Below are 22612 nucleotides of genomic sequence, written 5' to 3'. Positions count from 1 at the left end.
TTAATCTTTGGAAGGTACTGTGTTAGCAGTTCGCACTGATAGAACGATTTTCTTATAAACTTCCCACGTAGCTGTGTTTGTTGTTTACTTTTCTTGCTGTCGATTTCAAAGCTTTTCACGCTTTCTTCTTGAAGAACGTAAGCACAGTTATCGATTGTACCCGTATGTATTTCCCGACACTGTACTGCGGATTTTCTAATGTGGTAAATGTAAGACTAAAGACCTGGCTCACATCTGGATGCGTTTGTTTTAAAATGTAACGTGTTCTCATGAAGCGAAGATAATTCAGCACTACAGTTTATAGAAGGATCACTGAGAGAGTCTTGTGTATCAAGAATCTAGAACCAACTGTAAAATATGAAAATTATAGATTCTGCTTGTGTTCTTCTTGTCGAATATCAGTTACTCCACAGTAGTGTGAAATGGCGAGGAATTGTATGGCGACAGAGAAGTTATCGAACTTATTCTTTTTCAATAAAATTCTTTTGTATGTTAGGTTGTGTCATTATGAAACACTAAAATAACTATAAATCCGACATTTGTACTTTCTATGCAGCGGTCATCTACAGCCCCGCTATATAAACGATCGAAAAGTCGGCTTTATAGCTATTTTAGTGTTCCATAATGACGCGCGCGGCCCATCACACAAAAGGAAGCTTAAGTTCTTAAAACACACTTTTCTTTATCATCGTAGAATTTATAGTTCGCAAGAACCTCTAGGAATAGTAATCGGTAAACATTTTACTAATAATATACGTAGCATACTTCTTAAAGGAAAAAGATGTAGTAAAGACTCTTCAAATAATGACTTTCTTGGTGTGAGAAAATACATTTGCTTCGTCAAGTTTACACACCATCCTATGTTACACAGGCTTCGAACGAGTCAGTTACTTCCTTTTGAGCTACGTACGGTGATGGTAACAGTAAACGTGGAACATACGAAACGTGTCTTTACGACATTTGACTGATTCGTCAAACTGACAAATGTGCTACGTGGATTACACTGCTCTTTATATGCTTTTACCTCTTACCTTCATTGCTCTGTGCACGTAGGAAATAATGTAGGAATTGTAAATACGCTATGATTCAAAACATACCTTTTTCCTTTCTGTCTTCAATAACGTTTCATTACTAGTCTCACACTCCTTTGGTTTTATCAGCTGATACAGATATTTTTGTGTCTGATACTTAGGCATGTTGTATAGATTGTTTTTTTTATGTGGTGTTCTGCCTGCATATTTAGTTGAATTTTTTGCTCTTTGTACAATCTGATATGCCGCTGAATGCACATCTTAATATTTTTTATTTCTTTTTTGTTTCAGGTGAGTCATCCGTAACCATAGCGAGATACATGTAAGTAATGCCAGTGCATTCAAAGTCCCAAGGGAGGTAATTAGCCATACAGTATACGCTGACAACATCCATTTGAAATATGGGATTCCCACGTTTCGTTTGAGGTCTTCCATGTAACAAATCGCATTGTGCTTGACGGAGGCGCGCCACGTTCTCTGCAGCCTGTCAAATGAACAGGTGTTCGTCAGTCGCACTTTACTTACCAATAAACCCTGCACCCCTGTTTCTTCAAAGAATCTGACTTAAATGAATAAAAGGGCTTCAAAGGTCTGCTTACGAATGAGTTAATGTGTTAAGTATCAAGCAAGCATGTAAAACCTTTATGGCTGAAGACACAAAAGCGTAATTATGTTGGTTATATTAAAATCGGATTATTCGCCCTTAGACTAATGAAAATGTTACCCGCCAAAAGTGGTAAATCAAAAAATACTCCTTGATATATTTATAAACAGCTTTTCGGCAAATAATGCATCGTGGCAAATCGTTTATTTAATGCTTGATCATAGCAAAAGTGAATTATAAAAAAGTCATTAAATATTAATTTAACAATATAATTTCAACTCCATACTACGATATCAATTTTGAAAAATACATAACGGGTATGTTACAAAATAGAAATGCATTCAATTTCATTTTTGATCTATGAAAATAAGCCAACAAAGTTTAAAGAAGAAGAAAGTGTACGTTTGAAAACTAAAAGTATCCTTAACGTTCTTTAGTAAAGGTAAAGACATAATAAATTAAAACGTTAGGCTCCACGATGAGGTTACGTGACGTACGCTCAACTGCGTCGCTCGTCGAAACCGACGACTAGAGTCGTAATGTGCGCTTGACCCGCTGCTGAGCTATGGCGCACTGAGAACCGCCCTCGGGGCGCCGCCTGCGTCCGAGGCTGTGGAGCGCCGTCCTCGAGACGGAGTCGACGTCGCCGCTGCCGGCGTCTGCGCAGCTTCTCGGCTGCTGCCTTGCTGGTGGCTGGCCACCGCCGCGATCCGCCGTGCGCTCATTACGGCTTCCGGTCGCAGATTTCCGCTTGCGATTGCCCGCTGAGAGACACGCAGGAGAACAGCTCGCGTTGCCTGGAAACGGCCGCCGTTGCCATATCTCGGCCTCTTCTTTTTTTATATATATTTTTTTACTCGTCTACATGGAACTCTACCGCTCTCCGGATATTGAATCCTCCACGTATTTTCCCCGTCCTCTTTCTTGCGAACTCAACTGTCGCCAAGTTGCGCAACAACTTCGCTCTTGTAACAGAGCCGTATTCTAATTTTTGATTGCGCTACGCAGACGACCGTCACTTTCTTATCGTTGAGTCAATCAATAGTGGAGAGTAACAGTCTTAACTTTCTTTATTCGTTTCAGTCATAGGTAGTTTTGCCTGAGAGAATTATCTCACTTATTGATGTAAACAGGATATTTGTCTGACTTCGTTACGAACAAGATTTGGTGTGTATTGTCTAAGAAATAATGTAAAGCACGAAGAAGACATGGGCACATGTCATTGCAGCTTTTCGCACTTTCTCATCATCGGCAGGTATGTAAATGCCACTCTTGGTTCAAATGGCTCTAAGCGCTATGGGACTTAATATTTGAGGTCATCAGTCCCCTAGACTTAGAACTACGTATACTTAACTAACCTAAGGACAACACACACATCCATGCCCGAGGAAGGATTCAAACTTGCGACCGTAGCAGCAACGCGGTTCCGGACTGAAGCGTCTAGAACCACTCGGCCACATCAGCCGGCAAATGCCATTCTCTGTAACATATAGAACACAAATCAGAGTGCATTACTGTTGTTCGTGTTTAGTGTCGTTACCACGGTCCGTAAGATACATAAGGGGCGTGAAGACTGCCAGATGTTGAGTGATCGCTGTGAAGGACACAGAAATGACGCTTCTCTTGTGAGACAACGTTGCCACCACCTGACGTAGTTTGATGGGGGCCTCATTGTGGGTCCCCATTTGCCCGGCTGGTCAAATTCTGCAATGTCCAGATTTGTGGGGCGTTCGGAGGTGATATTGGCCTGATGTTGCACTGTTTGGGAACGTGAGGGGAGGCATACTCATCTTTGAGATTTTGGGGACGACTAACCTACGACAAGGGAAGATTGCCGTATTGCGCACCAAGCACATCGGAAACTCTTCACATCTGCTCCTGCCAACCGATAACAATAATGGTCTAGCTGTGGCTTCCTGCACCATTGGTCGTAGTCTAACAGCAGCCGGACTAGGAAATTACCGCTCCATGTGTAAGCTTCCGTTAACAAACGAGAACGTTCGAAGTGATGTAGTGACTGGGACTCATAGACTACTAAAGAATGTTGCCACATTATGTTCAACGATCAACCGCACTTCTGTACTCCTCCAGATGGCCATCGGGGGGAGCATTGCTGCAGGATGCCCTTCTTCCAATGTTTTAGCGAGGTATAGTGTTGTTACTTTTGTCGTAACGGTGTGGGGAGCCACGGGAATGACTTCACGGCTGGTGGTGACTGAAGAAACTCCGATGGCACGATATGGTACCTCACAGGCGCCCTGCGTCCTCATGTGTTACCTCTTACACAACATTGTGACAGCGTGCTGTTTTTGTTAGGACACCGCTCGACCACACACGGGACCTGTCTGTCTGTGTGATGTTGAGGTACTACCGTGGCCAGTAAGATTCCCAGATGCATCCTCGATAGAACATGTTCGTGAACATTTCGCACATTGTCTCAGTGCTAGTATCCAGGATATTAAAGACCAGGATATAACGGCCTTATGACACACTTCCCAACCAGATCAGTGCTTGCATTCGCGCCTGAGAGGTGCAACATCGTATTGATAAGTGGGCTCTTATTGTCAGGGGTTTTGTAAATTTGTCTCGATTTTGTAATAACTGAAGTAACGTTACGTGTCCTCTCAAACCGAGAGGTTTCATTTCCTTTACTCTTGCACTTCTATGTGCTTCACTTTTTTTGAAAGACAGAAAATATACGTGGACCAGTCTCAGTGTGATCCCCTCCGACGTTCGACGTCAGCATGCAGTGACAGAGCGATTTATCTGATGTCCAAAAGAGCGTGATCATTGGCTTTCGGGCCAAGGGTTAAAGCATTTCCGAAACGGCTAATTTTTAGCGCCGTGGTTAAACTATACCGTGCTTGCGAAAATGGGACTAACGAGAGTCTCGCCGATGCAAATTTGATGCATCACGGGCCATAGATGACAGGTTGACAGACAGCTGCGGAGTTGTGCACGGGCAAATAGACGTGCAATTAGGGAGCTTCTGACGGCTGTCAACAGTGTCTCCTCTACGACTGTTCAGAGGACGTCCTGCATGTGGTCCTCTGCAAGAGGCGACTGGTTCACCTACGTTGACAGCTGTTCATCGAAGACGCAGACTGGAATTTGTACGCCAGTGCCGCAACTGTACGCCCACAGAGTTGCGATATCTATCTACGTCTACATCTACATCCATACTCCGCAAGCCACCTGACGGTGTGTGGCGGAGGGTACCCTGAGTACCTCTATCGGTTCTCCCTTCTATTCCAGTCTCGTATTGTACGTGGAAAGAAGGATTGTCGGTATGCTTCTGTGTGGGCTCTAATCTCTCTGATTTTATCCTCATGGTCTCTTCGCGAGATATACGTAGGAGGGAGCAATATACTGCTTGACTCTTCGGTGAAGGTATGTTCTCGAAACTTTAACGAAAGCCCGTACCGAGCTACTGAGCGTCTCTCCTGCAGAGTCTTCCACTTGATTTTATCTATCATCTCCGTAACGCTTTCGCAATTACTAAATGACCCTGTAACGAAGCGCGCTGCTCTCCGTTGGATCTTCTCTATCTCTTCTATCAACCCTACCTGGTGCGGATCCCACACTGCTGAGCAGTATTCAAGCATTGGGCTTACTGTAACCTACTTCCTTTGTTGTCGGATTGCATTTCCTTAGGATTCTTCCAATGAATCTCAGTCTGGCATCTGCTTTACCGACGATCAACTTTATATGATCATTCCATTTTAAATCACTCCTAATGCGTTCTCCCAGATAATTTATGGAATTAACTTCTTCCAGTTGCTGACCTGCTATTTTGTAGCTAAATGATAAGGGACCTATCTTTCTATGTATTCACATCACATTACATTTCTCTACATTGAGATAGGTGGCCTTTTCAGGTGAATCACGTTTTATACTCAGACGGATGGCTGTTGTCATGTGGGGCGTCGAAAGCCTGAAGTCAAATGTTTTGGTAGTATTCTCTGGGTGATTTCGCCATTCTGGAAGGCATAGCGAATCAACATAACCATGCATCTATCCTTGGCGACCGCGTTCAACCCTTCATGCAGTTTGCTTGATTTTTATCGGTACGATTGCGTCTATTCAGCACAGTACAATGTGGGACGCACCTCACAGCGTTCGTGCACGGTTCGAAGAGCACCAGGATGTGTTTACCGTACTCCGCTGGCCACCAAGCACGCCGGACTTTAACCCATTCGAGAATATGTGAAACGAACTCCGCATCAGGCTACAGGCGCGAGGGATCCTCAGTTGAGAAACCTACCGCAGCTGGCCATGCCACTGGAGTCGGTATAGATCCACATTCCTGTCGGGACTTCCCATAACCCCATTGAATCTCTTCCTGCATGTCTTGCAGCGATCCGCCGTGTAAATCGTGATTATTCAGGCTTGTGACAGGCGGTCACATTAATGTGACTGGATATTGTATGTGAGTCACGTTTGTTCGATAGAGTTTGCGACATAGAAGTAGTACACTGAGGTGACAAAGGTCACGGGATAGGGATATGCACTTATACAGGTGGCGGTAGTGTCGTGTACACAAGATATACAAGGTCAATTCATTGGCGGAGCTGTCGTTTGTACTCAGGTGATTCGTGTGAAAAGGTTCTCGAAGTGTTTATGGCCGCACGATGGGAAGTAATAGCTTTGAACGCGGAATAGTAGTTGGAGCTAGGCGTAGACGCATGGGACATTCCTTTCCGTAAATATTGAGGAAATCATTCCATTTCGGAAATAGTTTGGGAATTCGGTATTCCGTGCGGCACAGTGCCAAGAGTGTGCCGAGAACACCAAATTTCAGGGATTCCTCTCATCGAAGACAACGCAATGTGAAATAACCGCAGCAATCAATGTGGGAGGTATAATGAACGTGTACATTAGGGCAGTGCTGTGAAATTTGGCGTTAATGTTCTTTAGTAGCAGACGAACGATGCGAGTGCCTTTGCGAACAATACGACATCGCCTTCAGCGTCCCTCCTAGGCTGATGACCATGCCGGTTGGACAGTAGACGATTTGAAAACCGTGGCGTGGTCAGATGAGTCCCGACTTCAGTTGGTAAGAGCTGATGGTAGGGCTCGAATGTGACACAGACGCCACGAAACCATGGACTGAAGTTGTCAACAAAATGCTGTGCAAGCTGGTGGTGGCTGCATAATGGCGTGGGCGTCGTTACACGGAATGAATTGGGTACTGTGGTCCAATTGAGCCGACATTGACAGCAAATGGCAATGTTCGGCTACTTGGAGACCATTTGCAGCCGAATATAGACTTCATGTTCCCAAATTACGATGGAATTTTGAGATATGACAGTCCGCCATGTCACAATTGTTCGCGATTGGTTTGAAGAACATTCTGGGTAATTCGAGCATGATTTTCTCACCCATCGAACATTTATGGGACATAATAGAGCTGTCAGTTCGTACACAATTGCAGTTTCGCAATTATGGACGGCTATAGAGACAACATGTCTCAGTATTTCTGCAGAGAACTTCCGATGACTTGCTGAGTCCACGCCACGCTCAGTTGCTGCCCTATGCCGGGCAAAAGGAGGTGCGGGACATATTAAAAGGTATTCCATGAATTTGGTCGCCTCAGTGTAACTCCCTGTGGTGTTCATTTACAGGCCAATTGAGGTGCCGTAGTTGTGTAGGTATTTGGAATCGTATCTGCAAGAAGCGTCGTCCAGTCATCTTTTTATTTTTACCAAGATCGCGTGAGGCGTGTACCAAGCCTTCAGCAATACCTTTGCTTCCTCGTGAGCTGAACAACTATGTAAGTCTTAAGTAACTATAGACACTGTCGAGGCGTTTAGCTCCGATTCCTCGATAAGTTGCAGTTCTCAGTTTTTTATGGCTCTGTTTACATTGCCAGAGTCCTTTATCCGTCATGTTTAACTGTGACCGTTAAATTTTGTTGCGCCGATGTTTCAATTGAACAAGAAATTTTCGTCGCCCTTCTGTGTAACTGGAACTGTTCGTTTGATCGTCCTGTTGCTTGCGCATCGCAAGTGCACAGCGAGATAGCGGAAATGGGGAGTCGAGTGTCGGTATGAGCCACGCAGGCAACACGACATCACACAAGCTGCCCATCTGGCACTCGGTGTTAGACGGAATCTTCCGCCAAGAGTACGGCTAAAATGTACAGCTAGATTCGTAGAGTCAGTCGGCTGTATAGTAATAGTGTTCCGAGGAATAGTCTCCGACATTATTTATGGCGATGTAGAGTGATTAGAGTTACAAAGAACTATCTATAGGCCATATTTAATAAGTTGGATTGGTCACGAATATTTTTGCGACGGAGCAAAAATCAGCATCGTACTTAAGAACCTGTAAATCACATGAATCTTTCCAGCATATTCAGAGGATGGTTGTCACAGAGAAGTAATAAGATTGTGGACTGAAGACGACGTAATTATTTGGGAAACTCTAACCAGTAAAAATATTGTGGAAGAACACCGTCACTCACTGTCTGCAGATACGAAATTTAATTCTCCAAAGCGTAGTTTTGTCAGCGATGCGGGATCACTTTGTTCTGCGCGTTGCAGCACTAGTTTTGAATCTGGAGATGGTCTGTGCCCCTTATCGGAACAGGTATCAGGGGCAGTCACGTAACAACGAGACAGATTTAAAAAAAAGGTAAGTGAACAGTTTATTATTTCAGAAGTAATTGCCGCAACGGTTAACGCATTTATCGCATTTGAAGTTCCCTGCGTAACATGATTCTACTTAGACGTGCACTCTTTTGTCCGAACCAAGTCGACGTCCACGAATGCCTTCCATCAGAGCTCCAGAAATTTGGTAATCGCATGGGGTGAGATCGGGACTGCATGGAGGATGCATAAGGGATTCCAGAAAAACTTCTGCAGTGTAGTTGAAACAGCCTTCCAACAGAATGTCGCCCACATGCTACTAAGGTTGTTTCGAGTCATGCTGCACGATTTTCATTGGGAATCCCTTACACTTCCTCCATACAGTCCCGATCTCTCCCCATGCGATTACCAAATTTCTGGAGCCCTGAAGAAAGAGATTCCTGGCAGTCGATTTAGTTCGGACGAAGATGTTCGACGTCTGGGTACTCATAGTTCCGTAGACAACCGCAGACATTTTCCATGAAGGCATTGAGTGTATTGTCTCACATTGCGATAAATGTATTAATAGTTATGGCGATTACTTTTGAAGTTATAAACTGTTTACTTAATTTTTCCATCTGTCTCGTTTTCATTTGAATAGTGAGTGACCAAGATGGTTTTTTTCCGAAGTTTCATTAGCAGTAATAAAGATAGTAACGGTGACAATGTTATTGCTAATCATCCATGTAGCAATAAAAACAATAGTTACAGCATTTACGTAACATGTTTCTAAAGTTAGAGTATTACGTAAAGTAGCAGTACAGTATCTGTGTTTGCCGCGCAGAGCGGCGCTTTGTGTGCAGTGGCCAGTGGCAGAGGTGATGGTGTTTTACTGCTTCCTGTAGCGGGCCTTGAATCAGAGGATGACCGGATGGCCGTTCACGCTTTCGTATCAGTTTCTGAACAGCTGCCATTGCCACGGACTATAAAGCGCATGTCAGTATAGCGATACATGAATTCGTGGCACATTTGCAACGTATACTCTCTCGTTGTAGTGTTTTTTCCCCAATATCTTCAAAAGTGTACTAGGCATAGCCGAACATAGCGTCGTGAAGTGAGGCGAGGTCTGACTGACAGAGGTCTGACTGACAGTGTTCAGTGAACACATACTTTCAAATCTACAATTTTAATAGCTCTCTGCTCTCTCATTTCATATTCAGTAACGTTGAAGATAGGAATAGTACTCTGGCTACAGAAGCGACAAAAACCGGAGGCGGGGATGGTTTTGGAAGTGATTGTTTTACTTGGTGCTTGATAAAACTGTAGCAGCTTGGACAGCAGTTTTTTGCGACAAGTACCTCGAGAACATCGTTTGACATGTTTTAGAAACACCTCCCATTGATGTGCCAAGCCGCTATGACTACTGAACAACAGCAGAGCCAGATACCGGAATTTGATCCCCAGTATTTTATATGGCTTTTGACGCACACAGAGTTGCACCTTCGTTCGGGTTCTACGTTAAGCACTAACCCAAGTGCAACTTACTGGGAAGTCGGTTCAAATATATTACGAATGAAATGAACCCTAAATAATTATTATTGTATCGATAGTTTTCTGGAGAGTAATTTGCAAACAGAAACTGGGGGAAATTAGCGAATGTGGAACTCTGCAGTCTACAGAAGTTTCGTGTACCACAAAATTTTTCTGGGTCGCCACCCAATTAAACTAAAACTGGGAAAATTTAATTTAAGAAGTGAATTAGTCACTGAATTGATAAGCATAACTAACGTGTTAATATGTTTCCTATGAATATATGGAATGAGCGTGTGGGAACAATTTAAGTACAAACGTTAAATCAAATAATTCAGAACTTCAACAAGAAGAATTAGGTAATCAGATGAAAGTCTACAAATATAAGACCTGACTTTTGTGCTTCGGAAATGCCAGGTGGGACGTGTTAAAAATAATCTTACAAAAGGGGACAGGTTTGCATGAGAAACAGTCATCACAGTTTAACGTAGTTAATTAAAATAAAACATTACATTAAAAATTCACAAACTAATTATAAACTATGATCCTTCGTTGCCTCTTATGTAATTCATTACCTCACTTACTGTTACATTGAGTGATGTGGTACATTGCAGTGATAAGAGAAAAGCAAATCTTAGTCGCGCATGGGTACAGTTTACGCAGGCATACACGATTCACACACAAGAATAGAGATAGAAAAAATTTTGCCCATCACAGTAATTCAGATGCTCAGACGTTCATCACTTCTCGTTAACCAACGAAGCAATTTATCAACATCGCCTTGTTTATGAAACTAAGCTACACTGCGAAACACCCGCAAATCCCGCGAATATTCAAGTAGTAGTAGTAGGTATTCTTCCTTGCGGCAGGCCTTGTCATGGACTGAGCCTCTTCCACTTTTGTCTGTCCATGGCCAGTCTTTTCATTTCTGAGTATTTGTCTCCTTGGATATTGTCCAGCATTTGATACTTTCTTTTTCCTCTTTCTCTTTTTCCCTCCACCATTCCTTCTATTCCTTCCTTCAGTAAACAGTCCTTTCTCAAACAATGTCCAAACCAGTTCCGTTTTCTCTTTCTAGTGCCTTTCAGCTTGTTTCTTTCTTCTCCAACTCTTCCGAATAGTTCTTCATTCCTTACTCGGTCTTTCCATTATACTTTTTTCTATTCTTCTCCATATCCACATCTCTAGTGCCTCCAATCTACTTTCATCTTCCTTCCTCAATCTCTAGGTCTCCGCGCCATACAATGCAACGCTCCAGATGTAACACTTGGCAAGTCTTTTTCTCATATCTTTGTTTAGTGGTCCGCAAAGTAATTCCTGTTTCCTCTTGAATCCTTGTTTTGTCATTACAGTTCTTTTCCTAATTTCTTTTGAGTAATACACTTCCCAAGTAATTGAAGTTATTCACTTGCTCTATTTCCTCTCCCCCTTATTTTCTTTCAGACGCCATTTTCTCCCCTTTCCTCCAATTCCCATGCTTTTCGTTTTCTTCTTGTTAATCTTCATTCCATATTCTTCTAATATTGTGTTTAGATTATCTAACATTTGTTCCATCTCTCTTGCACTCTCTGCCATCACAACCATGTCGTCTGCAAATGTTATACACTCCACTTTCCTACCCCCTATACAAACTCCTCTCCTTCCATCAAAACTTTCATTAAAAATTTCCTTCAGATAGATATTGAACAGTGTTGGCGATAAACAATAACCTTCTCTGACACATTTTCCCAGTTCAATTTCTTCACTTATCACACCTCCTATTCTTAATCTTGCTTTCTGGTTCAAATATAAATTTCTGATTAGCTGTCTATCCCTCCAGTCAACTCCATGTTTCCTTAGGATTTCCGTCAGTTTGTCCCATCTGACACAGTCAAAACCCTTCTCAGGATCAATGAACGCAACATACACCTTCGTTTTCTTCTCCATGTATCTCTCCCCTAACACTCTCAGTAGCCCAATGACATCTCTAGTTCCCACTCCTGTCCTGAAACCAGATTGTTCTTCTCCAATTACGCAATTCAACTTTCCATATAGCCTTCTGTTGAGCGTCCTCAGCAAGACTTTGGCTGCATGCGATATCATGATCATTGTTCTATGTTCTTCAAACTTTTTCTTTTCTATAGGTATAAAGATAATTTCTGTAAATTCCTTTGGCCATTTTCCTGCCATGTATATTTGATTACACAATTCAATCAACTCTCTTTTCCCTTCTTTCTCCAATGACTTTAACAATTCCGCCGGAATTTCATCAATTCCCATTGCCTTTTCATTTTTCATCTGCTTCATAGATGCTTAAATCTCACTAGTTAGTATTGCATTTCATTTGTTATCATATGCAGCTTTATCTTCTTCTTCTATCCCAAGCTCTTCTTCACTTGGTCGGCTGTCAGCAGCGCATAGCCATTCTAGATATCCTTCCCATCTTCTCATTATTTCTTGGGGTTCACTCACCATTTTACCTTCTGCTGCCGGTTCAAGGATACTCAAGAATAAAGCAAAATTACTGAGACTCGTGAAACTTTCAAGAACACAAATGTAAATCGTAGAGACACAAATAGCAAGAAAATATCACGCGGAATTAAGAATAAAACTTACTGAAGATGGTACGGAAATTACACACGGTGAAATTACCACCACGTGGTATGAAAAAAGCTGCAGAGCCTTAAAACTGAAAGGAAATGAAAAGTAGCAGAAATAAACCACATACAAACGTGAAAAGTTCACACATACATTCCAATTAAAAGAAATGTCTGACAACTGAATTTTAAATCTGTGCTGGAGTAACGAACTTCCTACGCCACATGTCCTGGTTACACAAAGCCGATCGGAAAAACTTACTAAATTCAGAAAATATACTCTTGACTACACTCTGAAAAATATAAGAATTTGAAAATGAACTAGCAGATCAAACGTGTAGATCAGTTACAAAAACTACTCACCAGCTCCAAGTCGATCTTTAGAGTACCGTCTTCACTAACCAAAGGCTCAGTCCCTGCAACGAACTTCCCCCAGGTAGCCGGAAGAGATCAGAGGGGTCCTTTGCTCCACCAACTAAACTACTGTCGAATGACTACCAAAAGGGTACAAATCTCTTTGCCTTGACTGAGAACGCTGTGTTGGCTGGACTGTTGCTGTCACAGCAAACAGCCAGATGCTGTACATATATACGACAGATTCAACATACACACTTACTCACTTATTCATACAGATGATAAAAAGGGAAAGCCAGTTTGGTAGCATGAAATGTTGGTTCCAGAATGATAGTTTCGCTCTGCAGCGGAGTGTGCCCTGATATGAAACTTCCTGTCAGATTAAAACCGTGTGCCGGACCGAGAGTCGAACTCGAGACGTTTGCCTTTCGCGAACAAGTGCTCTACCAACTGAGCTACCCAAACACGACCCACGCCCCGTCCTCACAGCTTTACTTCTGCCAGTACCTCATCTCCTACCTTCCAAACTATACAGCAGGTTCGCAGGAGAGCTTCTGTAAAGTTTGGAAGGTAGGAGACGAGGTACAGGCAGAAGTAAAGCTGTGAGGATGGGGCGTGGGTCGTGTTTGGGTAGCTCAGTTGGTAGAGCACTTGCCCGCAAAAGGCAAAGGTTTCGAATTCAAGTCTCGGTCCGGTACACAGTTTTAATCTGCGAGGAAGTTTCATGAAGTGTAGGTAATTACATAAGATTAGATGTATGCTAGAACCATTGATACTGTAATGTGATCTTGTACCAATGAATGGGAGCAAATGCGAAGCACAAAACTAAATTACAAATAATTGAGCGTGACAGCACGAAATACAAGTTAAATGTATGAAACGAATCTTACAGAGAAGTTTCATACGAATCTAATAGAGACGTCTCAACTTTTTCAGTTGAAGCAGTGTGATGCTGAGGCCCGACATTGAGTTGAGGACAGTTGTTTTTACGGGAAATTTTTAAAAAAAATCGGCCATCCCGCAAAATTTTAGAAGTTTCTTAGGCGTGCGTGTTTTACCTGTTTTTCACAGCATTGTTGCTTCCATTCACTCGTAAAGTGATATAGTTTGTGTAACCAAAAGGTTCAGTTTGTGTTAGACATATTAGAAATCAACTGTTAACATTTCAGATGACATTAATAGTAATTAAGACGTCAAAGTAAGTCGTAGAAGAAATACCACTACTAGAACATCTTGTTACGCCTTTGTCTATTTCGGCACTGGTAAAGCGAATTGTGTTTACAGAAACATAATATACAGAGTAAACAAGAACTCCACTGACAAACTTTCAGAGGCGGTAGTATGGACCAAAACAAGGAAAAAAGTCCAATAAACATGGGCTTTAAAATGCATGTATTAAGAGCTGTGGGCACTTGTTTAGCAGAAGAAATGAAGGAGTGCTCATAGCTCGTAAGGTATGCATTTCAGGGCCCATACTCACTGAACAGTTTTTTTCTTTTTTGGTCCATATTACCACCAGAGCTTTCAGCGGAAGAGATGTGTTTCACAGTAGCGAAGATGAACAGGTGCTGTTAGCTCTTTAGGTGTGCATTTTAGAATACGTCCGTACTACTCATTTCTTCTCGTCCTGTTCAACACTACCACATCTGGAAGTTTGCCGCTGGATTGCCGGATCCTCTAGCTTATGGAACACATCAAAACTCCACTGTAGAACTGATACAGCAGAACAAACACACAAGAGTAAGCGCACAGAGAGCAATAATACGATGGAACGAAAATTAACTTATATTTTTTTTGGAGACAAACATACAGCCTCAGTAATATCAAGTCTCCGTTAGTCCATCTTTATATACATGATTGAGCGACCTTGCTGTGTAGTATAAAATTTCAAATCAAAACACCTTTCAGTTGTTTCAATTTCCAGTTGTTATTTTATTTGAGCAACCAGTTTCAGCGCTACACTGCGCCATCTTTAGGCCCCTGATCGACCTGTAGGATGAATCCCACCACTGGTCCAGTGAAAATAGTATCATCATTCAGCGACTGGTATCTGTAGATTTTTGACACAACGATCGCTTGCTGACTAAATGTAGGGATACCAGTCATTGAATACTGGCCCCTATTTTGACTGGACCAGAGGTGGGATTCTTCCTACACGTCTTTCAGGGGGCCTGAAGATGCCGTAATGTAGCGCCGAAACTGGTTGCTCAAATAAAATAACAGTTTGAAATTTAGACGGCTGAAAGATGTTTTGATTTGACATTTCAGTAACCTCACGTTGCACTTAAGATTGTTGGTATTTTCGGAACGAGTTTTCCAAATGCGGAACAGAGATTACGTAAACGGAAGAATCCTCAGAGAAATTGCATAGCTTTTTAGGAAGCCTTTTTTCACGAAAGTTTCCCTCCTGAGTTGGCCTTAGCTGAACGGCTTTTCTCTGCTGCCATTTTTTTGTTGACTCGGGACATTAGTCAGCCGAGTTTCGCATTGACCTTGAGGAAGTCAAGTCCCGACCGAGTACACTGGAACTTTCTCGGCAGCAAAGCCTGCTGCGCGTTTCCTCTAGATATTCTGAAACATGTTCCATACGACAGTTGCTGAGAAAATACAGCTAAGAATGTAGCACTCAGCAGAGAAATGGTCCACTGTACGTTAAAGACGAGATCCGACCATTGTGGCTTGAATAGTGCGCTATCTCCTAAAGTTGAAATCGTATCACTCAAATTAAACGTTCTTTTTTGGTAGAACTGTTTACTGATCAGTTGAATATATTAGTTATTGATTGTCTTCGTTCTAATCTCGTGTTTCAAGACATCGTTTTGTGTTGTGAAACTGAATTATTACTTATTTTAGCCCTCGTCCAGTCATAAAGTAGTCGCGTTTTTCGTTGAAATATAAATGCTTTTCTCAATCTGGGTTCAAAAAGTACTAGTGTTTGTTTTTGTGATCGTATTTCTGCAGTCATAATTCCATGAATAATATCTTGGTTATGAAGTCTTTTTCAACTGACAAACACATCTCGTTGTATTTCATACCTGAGCAATACATGGGGGTTAACACAAGCGCCCGCGCGCGCGTTACACACACACACACACACACACACACACAGAGAGAGAGAGAGAGAGAGAGAGAGAGAGAAGATGATTTGGAGAAAGGGGAGGAGACGAAAATTCTCTGTTAGGAAGTGCCTTCGGGAAGTCTTTTACGATAAGCGAGAGTTCGTAAGCTCTGTTTCCATCAGTTTCCCAGTTCGTCGTGATCTACCACTTCCAACTGCAAAAGCGTAGCTCTCCTGTTTTCCTCTCCTTAATTGTGTCTCACTTGAAAACGCTGTTTCTGCAATAAGATATTGTCGAGCTGTTAACCAAGTACCAACAACGTTATGCTGTAACGTTAGATCTAGCTCACTATGTTCCACTTCTTCTGGCGTTCACCGTAAGAGAAGACGATGAGTCGAAACTCTTTAAAACAGTCCAGGATATCGTCGATGAATAGTCAGGGAATGTACTGTTTTACTTAACAAATCTGTGCTTGAAAAGCTGTTCCGTGATTATGTTTCTATTAACTGTTTTCGTCTTAAGGACAGTTTTTGAAGGTGTCGTTGACTGCGAAACAATCAACACATATTTATCCAACAATGGTCAACATGAAGCTGTTTGATTTTTCTAACCATGTTACCGTATTCTTTCAAGAAGCGAACAAGATGCTAAAACGATTGTGAGCAGCGTTTGAAAATAAAAAGACTTACTAAAATTTTGACGTTGTTTTTATGTCGCTTTCTTAATATACAATAACCACAGTTTCAGTTTTGACTCATGTGTTCTTTACTAGCTGGCAAGTCAAGAACGACGAGGCCGCAGCTTGTAAAGCGGTTGAGTACAGAAAGGAACGTCTTTTTGCGTGTAGCAGGTATTAGGACAAATATTCGAGTTAGAAGCCTGCCTCAACTTGGTTTGTAAGATCTTAACTGTAACTAAGATCATCTAGTTGATAATACTTTAGAAACACCTGTCGTAAACGGAAGGATTCATAAAATGGAATGGGCGTATGGTAAAACAAAAAATATTTTTATGAAAGAATTGCAATGTAGAATTGAAAAATAATGCAGCACTGTAGTGAAACTAGTATTCCTGTTTTGAAGTGAATACCTGACACTGAAAGATAAATTAGACTAGTAATGTTAGAGAGGAGAATGACGAGGAACGTTTTAGGTCCAATAAGGAGCACAACTGCCAGCAACATTGATGAAATGCATCAAAATATAGAAAAAATATCGAACAAGTGGGAATAAAAGATTGATTTTTAGACGTTGACACGGAACGAACGTTAATAGGCTTATAAACAAAATATTTTCTCAAAGACTTTTCAAGATTTGACAAAAATATAGTTATGGGAAATTGAAAACTGTTATAGGAAGTGTAAAAATTATTCCATTCCATTGTGGCACGGTGCTACAGTAACCAGCTTCGAATTATTTCATATGAATGACGTGTTTCACCCTTTTGGGCAATCATCAAATTGTCTATAAAAACAAGAAACCAATCAATTAAAAAACAAATAGAGGACATGTGGTAATCGTTACCGGTACGTTCTTGACGATTTACAGGCCGTTTTCTTTTAACTAGGTCACCTTGATTTTTGTGTGTTACACCCCCAGCTACTTTTACGTAAGTTCTTGTTACTTTTAGTTCAATTTACCGGGATAGTCGTGTAAGGTAGGACCATGTCCTTTCCTCTATTTGTTTATAATTGATTGTTTTTTTGTTATTATGATCCCCGAAAAGGGTGAAAAGCGTCATTGATATTAAATAATTTCCCAACCAAGACTCCTTTTATTCTGAAATACTATAGACAGTGTGAAATGGTGTAGGAAATAAAGTAAAATAAAATAGGGACGTGGTGAACAGATGAAAGAATGTTATAGGAAAAGAAGTTGCACTCTGCACGAAATGATTGGCCCTGCAGAGACTGTAAATTTCCATAACCCGTCCCGTAGCAGAAATTTCGGCAAGCTCCCCTTCCATGTCTGTGTAGTAGATGCAGCGCTTTGGGGGCCTAGTTCAACTGACCCCCGAGAAGCAGAGTCGCATTGTCCAGTCCTCTGTCCGTAGGAGGGGGAGGCAGGGCCTGGGGAAACCTCAGGGGGGAGATGAGGCCCTTTGAGCGAGATCGTGCGGCGCGAGGGGTGCCACCTCTACTTTCACTGTGCGCGGCAGCGGCAGCGGACGGGCTGTGACGTCACGGCCGCGCTTACCTGCGCGCCACCTACCGCCGGCCGAGCACGCAGTCGGCTCCTGGCCTCGGTCGCGGACGGTAGTGTGCTCCCCGCGTTAGTGCGTGTGTCTTCGCGTCGCCCCCAGCGTTCCGTGTTTTAGCCTCTTCTGTTTTTCTCCGACAAGTGCATCATCACCGTGGGACTGCTCGAGGCGTCGAGCACGTGTGTGTACATACTCGCTTCTGGCACTGGTTGACTGCGTATCTAATGGGCGCGGTAGTGCTATCTGGTGTTTTTTAAACGACTTTGGAAACAGGTATTGTCGCAGTTCGCGTGACAGGTGTTTCGTTATCGCTACAGTTCAGAGGATAGGACTCGACTGAGAATATTACGGACCAGAAGCAACGATAGTCCCTTTTCGTCTGCCGTGAGGATATTTACGTTACCGGTGACATTGTAGAGAAGGATTGGGTAGTTGGGGAGAGTGTTTGTGGGATAGCCTGCGGCACGAGGAAAACGGTCGAGAGTTGCCGTCCAGAAGAGACAGCGTGGGCCGACGGACACCTGTTGAGGGTCGCGGGACTGGAGGACAGTGGGAGAGCGGTGTCGGCCAAGTGCGGCGATGCCCCGTTCGGCATGGATCGCGGCATGAGCGTGGTGTCGGCGATGAGCATGTGGTCGCGCGCGGGCGCCGGCGTGCTGCTGCCGCCCGGCCGGCTACACGCGCGAGCCGCCGAGGGCTGCGTCGGCGCCGGCGACGGCTCGCCCGAGGTCAGCTCGTCGTCCGTTCTCAGCCCCGCGCACTCGCTCGCCTCTTCCATCGGCGAGGTCGACATCGAGTTCTGGGACCTCGACATCAACAACTCGCGCGGCGCCGTCGCGCTGTCCGCCGCCGCGGCCGCCGCCTCCGGCCACCGCTCCTGCGGCTCGAGCGCCAGCTCCGTCTCAGGTACGACCGTCCTGCCCTCTCCACTCGCCAGGCTCGGGCCTTGTCCACCAACGTCCTATATTCTGCTATTTACTCCAATCTTTGATCGCGGATGAAAGTATTTTTTTTGTAGACGGCGCCACACAATCTCAGTGTGTTTATAGAACGGTGTCGCGACACCATCAAAAGCTCATTCGTAGACATCTTCGTTTCGGTCAAGTGACCGTCCTCAGGTCCTGGATTAATCCATAAAACAAGTTCGCAAATTCGTCTGTCGCTACCATTCTCTTTTGTCCTGTCTTCAGTAATTGTGATTTTGAACGTTCTTCTGTCTCTCCCTCTTCCACCGTTCTCTTGTGCCGATTGCTACTAGCGATCATAGTTTAAATCTTGCTTTCTGTATATATTCGTTTTGTAAATTTAAACTTTTTCTTTCTGCAATGTATTTTTTTTGCGTTTCGCCCTTTACATTGAGGCATCTCCATTGGATTTTTCCCCCTGTTTTCGGTCTTTATTATCGCACCTCACAGGAACAAATGTAAGCTGTGTTTTTCTTTTATTTCTGCACTGTTGCAATTATTAAATGTTGCATATTAAATCCAACTTGTAACGTACTGATCGTAATGTATTGCAGAATATGGAGAATGCCAACTTAGATGCAGGAGAGGACCCAATGGCCGTAATTTTGCAGGTTAAACAAGTAAATAAAAAAGTACTTATTTTAAATCAAGCTTAACTCGCTTACGTGGACGACGTCGCTAACGCACGCTTTTGCGGTGGTACTCGGCCCGGGCCAGTTCGAATACTTGGGGTACAGAAAACTTACGTCGGCAAGGGAAGGAGAGATGGGCGTAAAATTCCTGATCACCCGTGTCTTGGCTTAAATGCCGAACCTGTCCGCAGTATCTCATAACGTGAGGGCATGTGACTATTCTTGTTGAAGCCTCCGTCGGATGGGGACGTTCCTCTTGGCGGCTGCCTGTTATTGGCGATGAGTAGGCTATGTATCTACCGGCACCAGGATTCATCCTCTCCCTTCTCTCATCATCATACAACACAAACACTGCACTCCACTCCACACACACCATACATACATGTAGTTTTACAAATATTGTAATGGAGTGTGTTGCAAGAAAACAGAAAACAGGAAGTCAAGCTTAAGCAACGTTCCTTGCCGTCAATCATGTAACTGCTTTGCCTGCGTATGCAAGTGTCGTTAATGGCCGGCCGTATTAATCTGTGACCTGAAGATGTGTCTTGGTGACGGGGACTAGTTGTCTGTGAATTCATGTTACTACCGTAGTTTCTGCTACATCTTTACTTTTGTCTTATCTGATAACCAGTTTCCATCATTCGTCGTCTTCAGGCCAATATAGAAGAAACAGAAAGACTGTGCAAATAATTGTGAAAGGGATACACTATGATTATGAAGTTATTGTAAATAACTATGCACGATATGAAAAGGCTACGACATGAGGCACAGAGTAGTACAGTCGTAGGACGACGTAAAGAAACGGATTGAATTGTTTAAAGAAAATCAAATCATGAACTTTTAGCAGAGATTGATGGCGTCGGAAAATAAGGTGCATGATAAAAATCAACGCACGTAATGTCCCACGCATTGTTGCGCAAGTTTGTCGGATCGTTGTGGATGACAAGTCGCTGTTGATTGGCTTCTGGTCGTATGCAGTACCTACGACTCTTGTGAAGTACCCTTACTTTTACTGGGGCTGCTTCTCTTTTTTTTTTTCACCATCATTTCGAACTGTGCGTTAAATAAGGTTGCTTCTTAATGAAAACACTATAATCACCCTTTTTGAATGCACATTACTTCAGTGCTCGTTTTTAGAGTCCTTGTTTGAACTGTCAATTGTTTTTGGTGTTTCATTATTTTAAGGTTGCTGACGACACAGGTCCTTCACAGGCCTATTCTCAGGGAGTTTCACAATACGTTTGCTGACTTCGTAAGCAGGGCTTGGTGGTGGATGTTATGCTCTCATTCATGTATATTCATCACAGAGCCTTTCGGATATGTGTTACAATAGAACCTGACCAAAGCAATCAGCAGCAACAGAGGTTCATAAGCTTTTTAAATCCTCCCTATTAAAGCGCTGTTTCATTAAAACTGCATTGCTGTCTACTGCGTTTGTCTCTGAAAAATTATCTTTCGCGATTTTAGACAAGTTCGACGTTGAAACACTTGGTCTTCTACTATTAGTGCAGAACGGATAGTTGTGTAGAATGTTAGTTTTTTTATATTTAACTAAAGGTCATAACTTTATGCTTATCAGTTATTAACATGAAATAATTACCAAAGTTGAACGCTCTGTAGTGCAAGTACGAAATCTGAATGACGACTCACCTCTGTTTCGCAGTGCCATTTCAGCTTTCTGCCAATAGGCGATTTATTTGTAAAGATGTTAATTAAAAACATGACTTGTCTGTCTTCGGCGATCACATACACTGATTTTCGGCTGTGCAACGCAGAAAATATGTCATCACGCCTGGTATGAAGAGAGGATGTCCAAAATGACAGCTAGGCCGCACGAAAGTAAATCAAAAGGATGAGTCGGCATAAATATGGACAAGGACGATTCTTGCAGAGTGACACTGTCATCAAAGAAACTTCTGTAGAAAGGTTTGTATGTGGGAGGAAACGTAATTAATATGATAATCTAAACAGAAACCCAGGATGGAAAAGGAGAGCGCACAAGTGGAATTATGCTTGTTGGTAATGCCGCCGAGTAGGCTTCACTGGCGCTCACCTGTGACGAGGTGATTTAATTGCTTATTTCTTATTGAAGTGAACTGCATCTGAATTAAGTTTCTGCGCGCTAATTACTGCTTGATAAAATCTCCAGTTTTTCTTGCTACCATTCTCTTCCGTATAAGCAGTATACTGTCGTCGGATAAGTCATCACATTCTTGGTTTGATGTTTTCGTCTTTGCGTGTATTTTCATGATTGCAGTGCATATTCCTTTCCGTGAAACAATGTTAGGCGTATGTTGTTACCACGTTGGAAGTGCTAGCACATACTGTAAAAATACTCGATACCCCTACGGTGATATCATTTAGGTGACGTTTTATATTTTCGTCACTCAGTTTATGTGTTAAAACGCGTACAAGCATCCCTTATGCCCTGGGACTGCAAGGCAATAAGCCGCACATAATGTTATTTGTAATTTTACTTTTCGGAATAAATAGCCACTTTGAAAGTCTCAAAAAGTTTTCTTTTTTTCTGCGATGCCTCTCGTCCATGAGACAACTCCTCCCTTGACTCCTGGAATTATAACGCAGTAAAGAAAACAACTACGCAGCCTCTACTGCAAGCAACTGTCCCGTACTGATACTGCATCTCGTCCGTAGTTGTAAGCTTCATTGCTTTGACCAATAATCCTGACGTTCAGCGAACCGAGGAGCTACATTTGATACGCCGGAGGGTTCCACGCCACGCGTAATACATATCTGTAACCTTATGGCCGGCCGCGTTGGTCTCGCGATTCTAGGCGCGCAGTCCGGAACCGCGCGACTGCTACGGTCGTAGGTTCGAATCCTGCCTCGGGCATGGATGTGTGTGATGTCCTTAGGTTAGTTAGGTTTAACTAGTTCTGAGTTCTAGGGGACTGATGACCTAAGATGCTCAGAGCCATTTTTTTGTAACCTTATGCCCAGGCACTGTTACTTCTTAGTAAATAATATTTTTGCCTCTGAAGAAAGATGTCTTTTTATATTTGCCGTCAATTTTTTTGAGCTGCATATTTGTTACGGAGAAATGCAGCGGGACCCAATTCTACGTATTATTTT

The 22612-nt window shown here is 42.8% G+C and overlaps 1 protein-coding gene across 3 annotated transcripts in view; it reads left to right on the top strand.

Annotated features, from left to right (window-relative positions):
- The window catches only part of LOC126353835 (ecdysone receptor), a 1466551-nt gene that overhangs the window by 1286308 nt on the left and 157631 nt on the right, over nucleotides 1-22612 (top strand). The window contains exon 1 of one of the 3 annotated variants that reach the window (XM_050002969.1): nucleotides 17948-18828. The exons of the other annotated variants lie outside the window; for them this stretch is intronic. Within the exon in view, the coding sequence (XP_049858926.1) occupies nucleotides 18516-18828 (313 nt within the window). The 5' untranslated portion in view covers nucleotides 17948-18515. Of the gene's footprint in view, nucleotides 1-17947; nucleotides 18829-22612 lie in introns of those variants that run through there. 3 annotated transcript variants of the gene reach the window in all.

This window comes from Schistocerca gregaria, chromosome 3 (genome assembly GCF_023897955.1).
Source record: "Schistocerca gregaria isolate iqSchGreg1 chromosome 3, iqSchGreg1.2, whole genome shotgun sequence".
Classification (NCBI taxonomy): Eukaryota; Metazoa; Arthropoda; class Insecta; order Orthoptera; family Acrididae; genus Schistocerca; species Schistocerca gregaria.
This window is presented reverse-complemented; position numbering and strand designations above follow the sequence as displayed.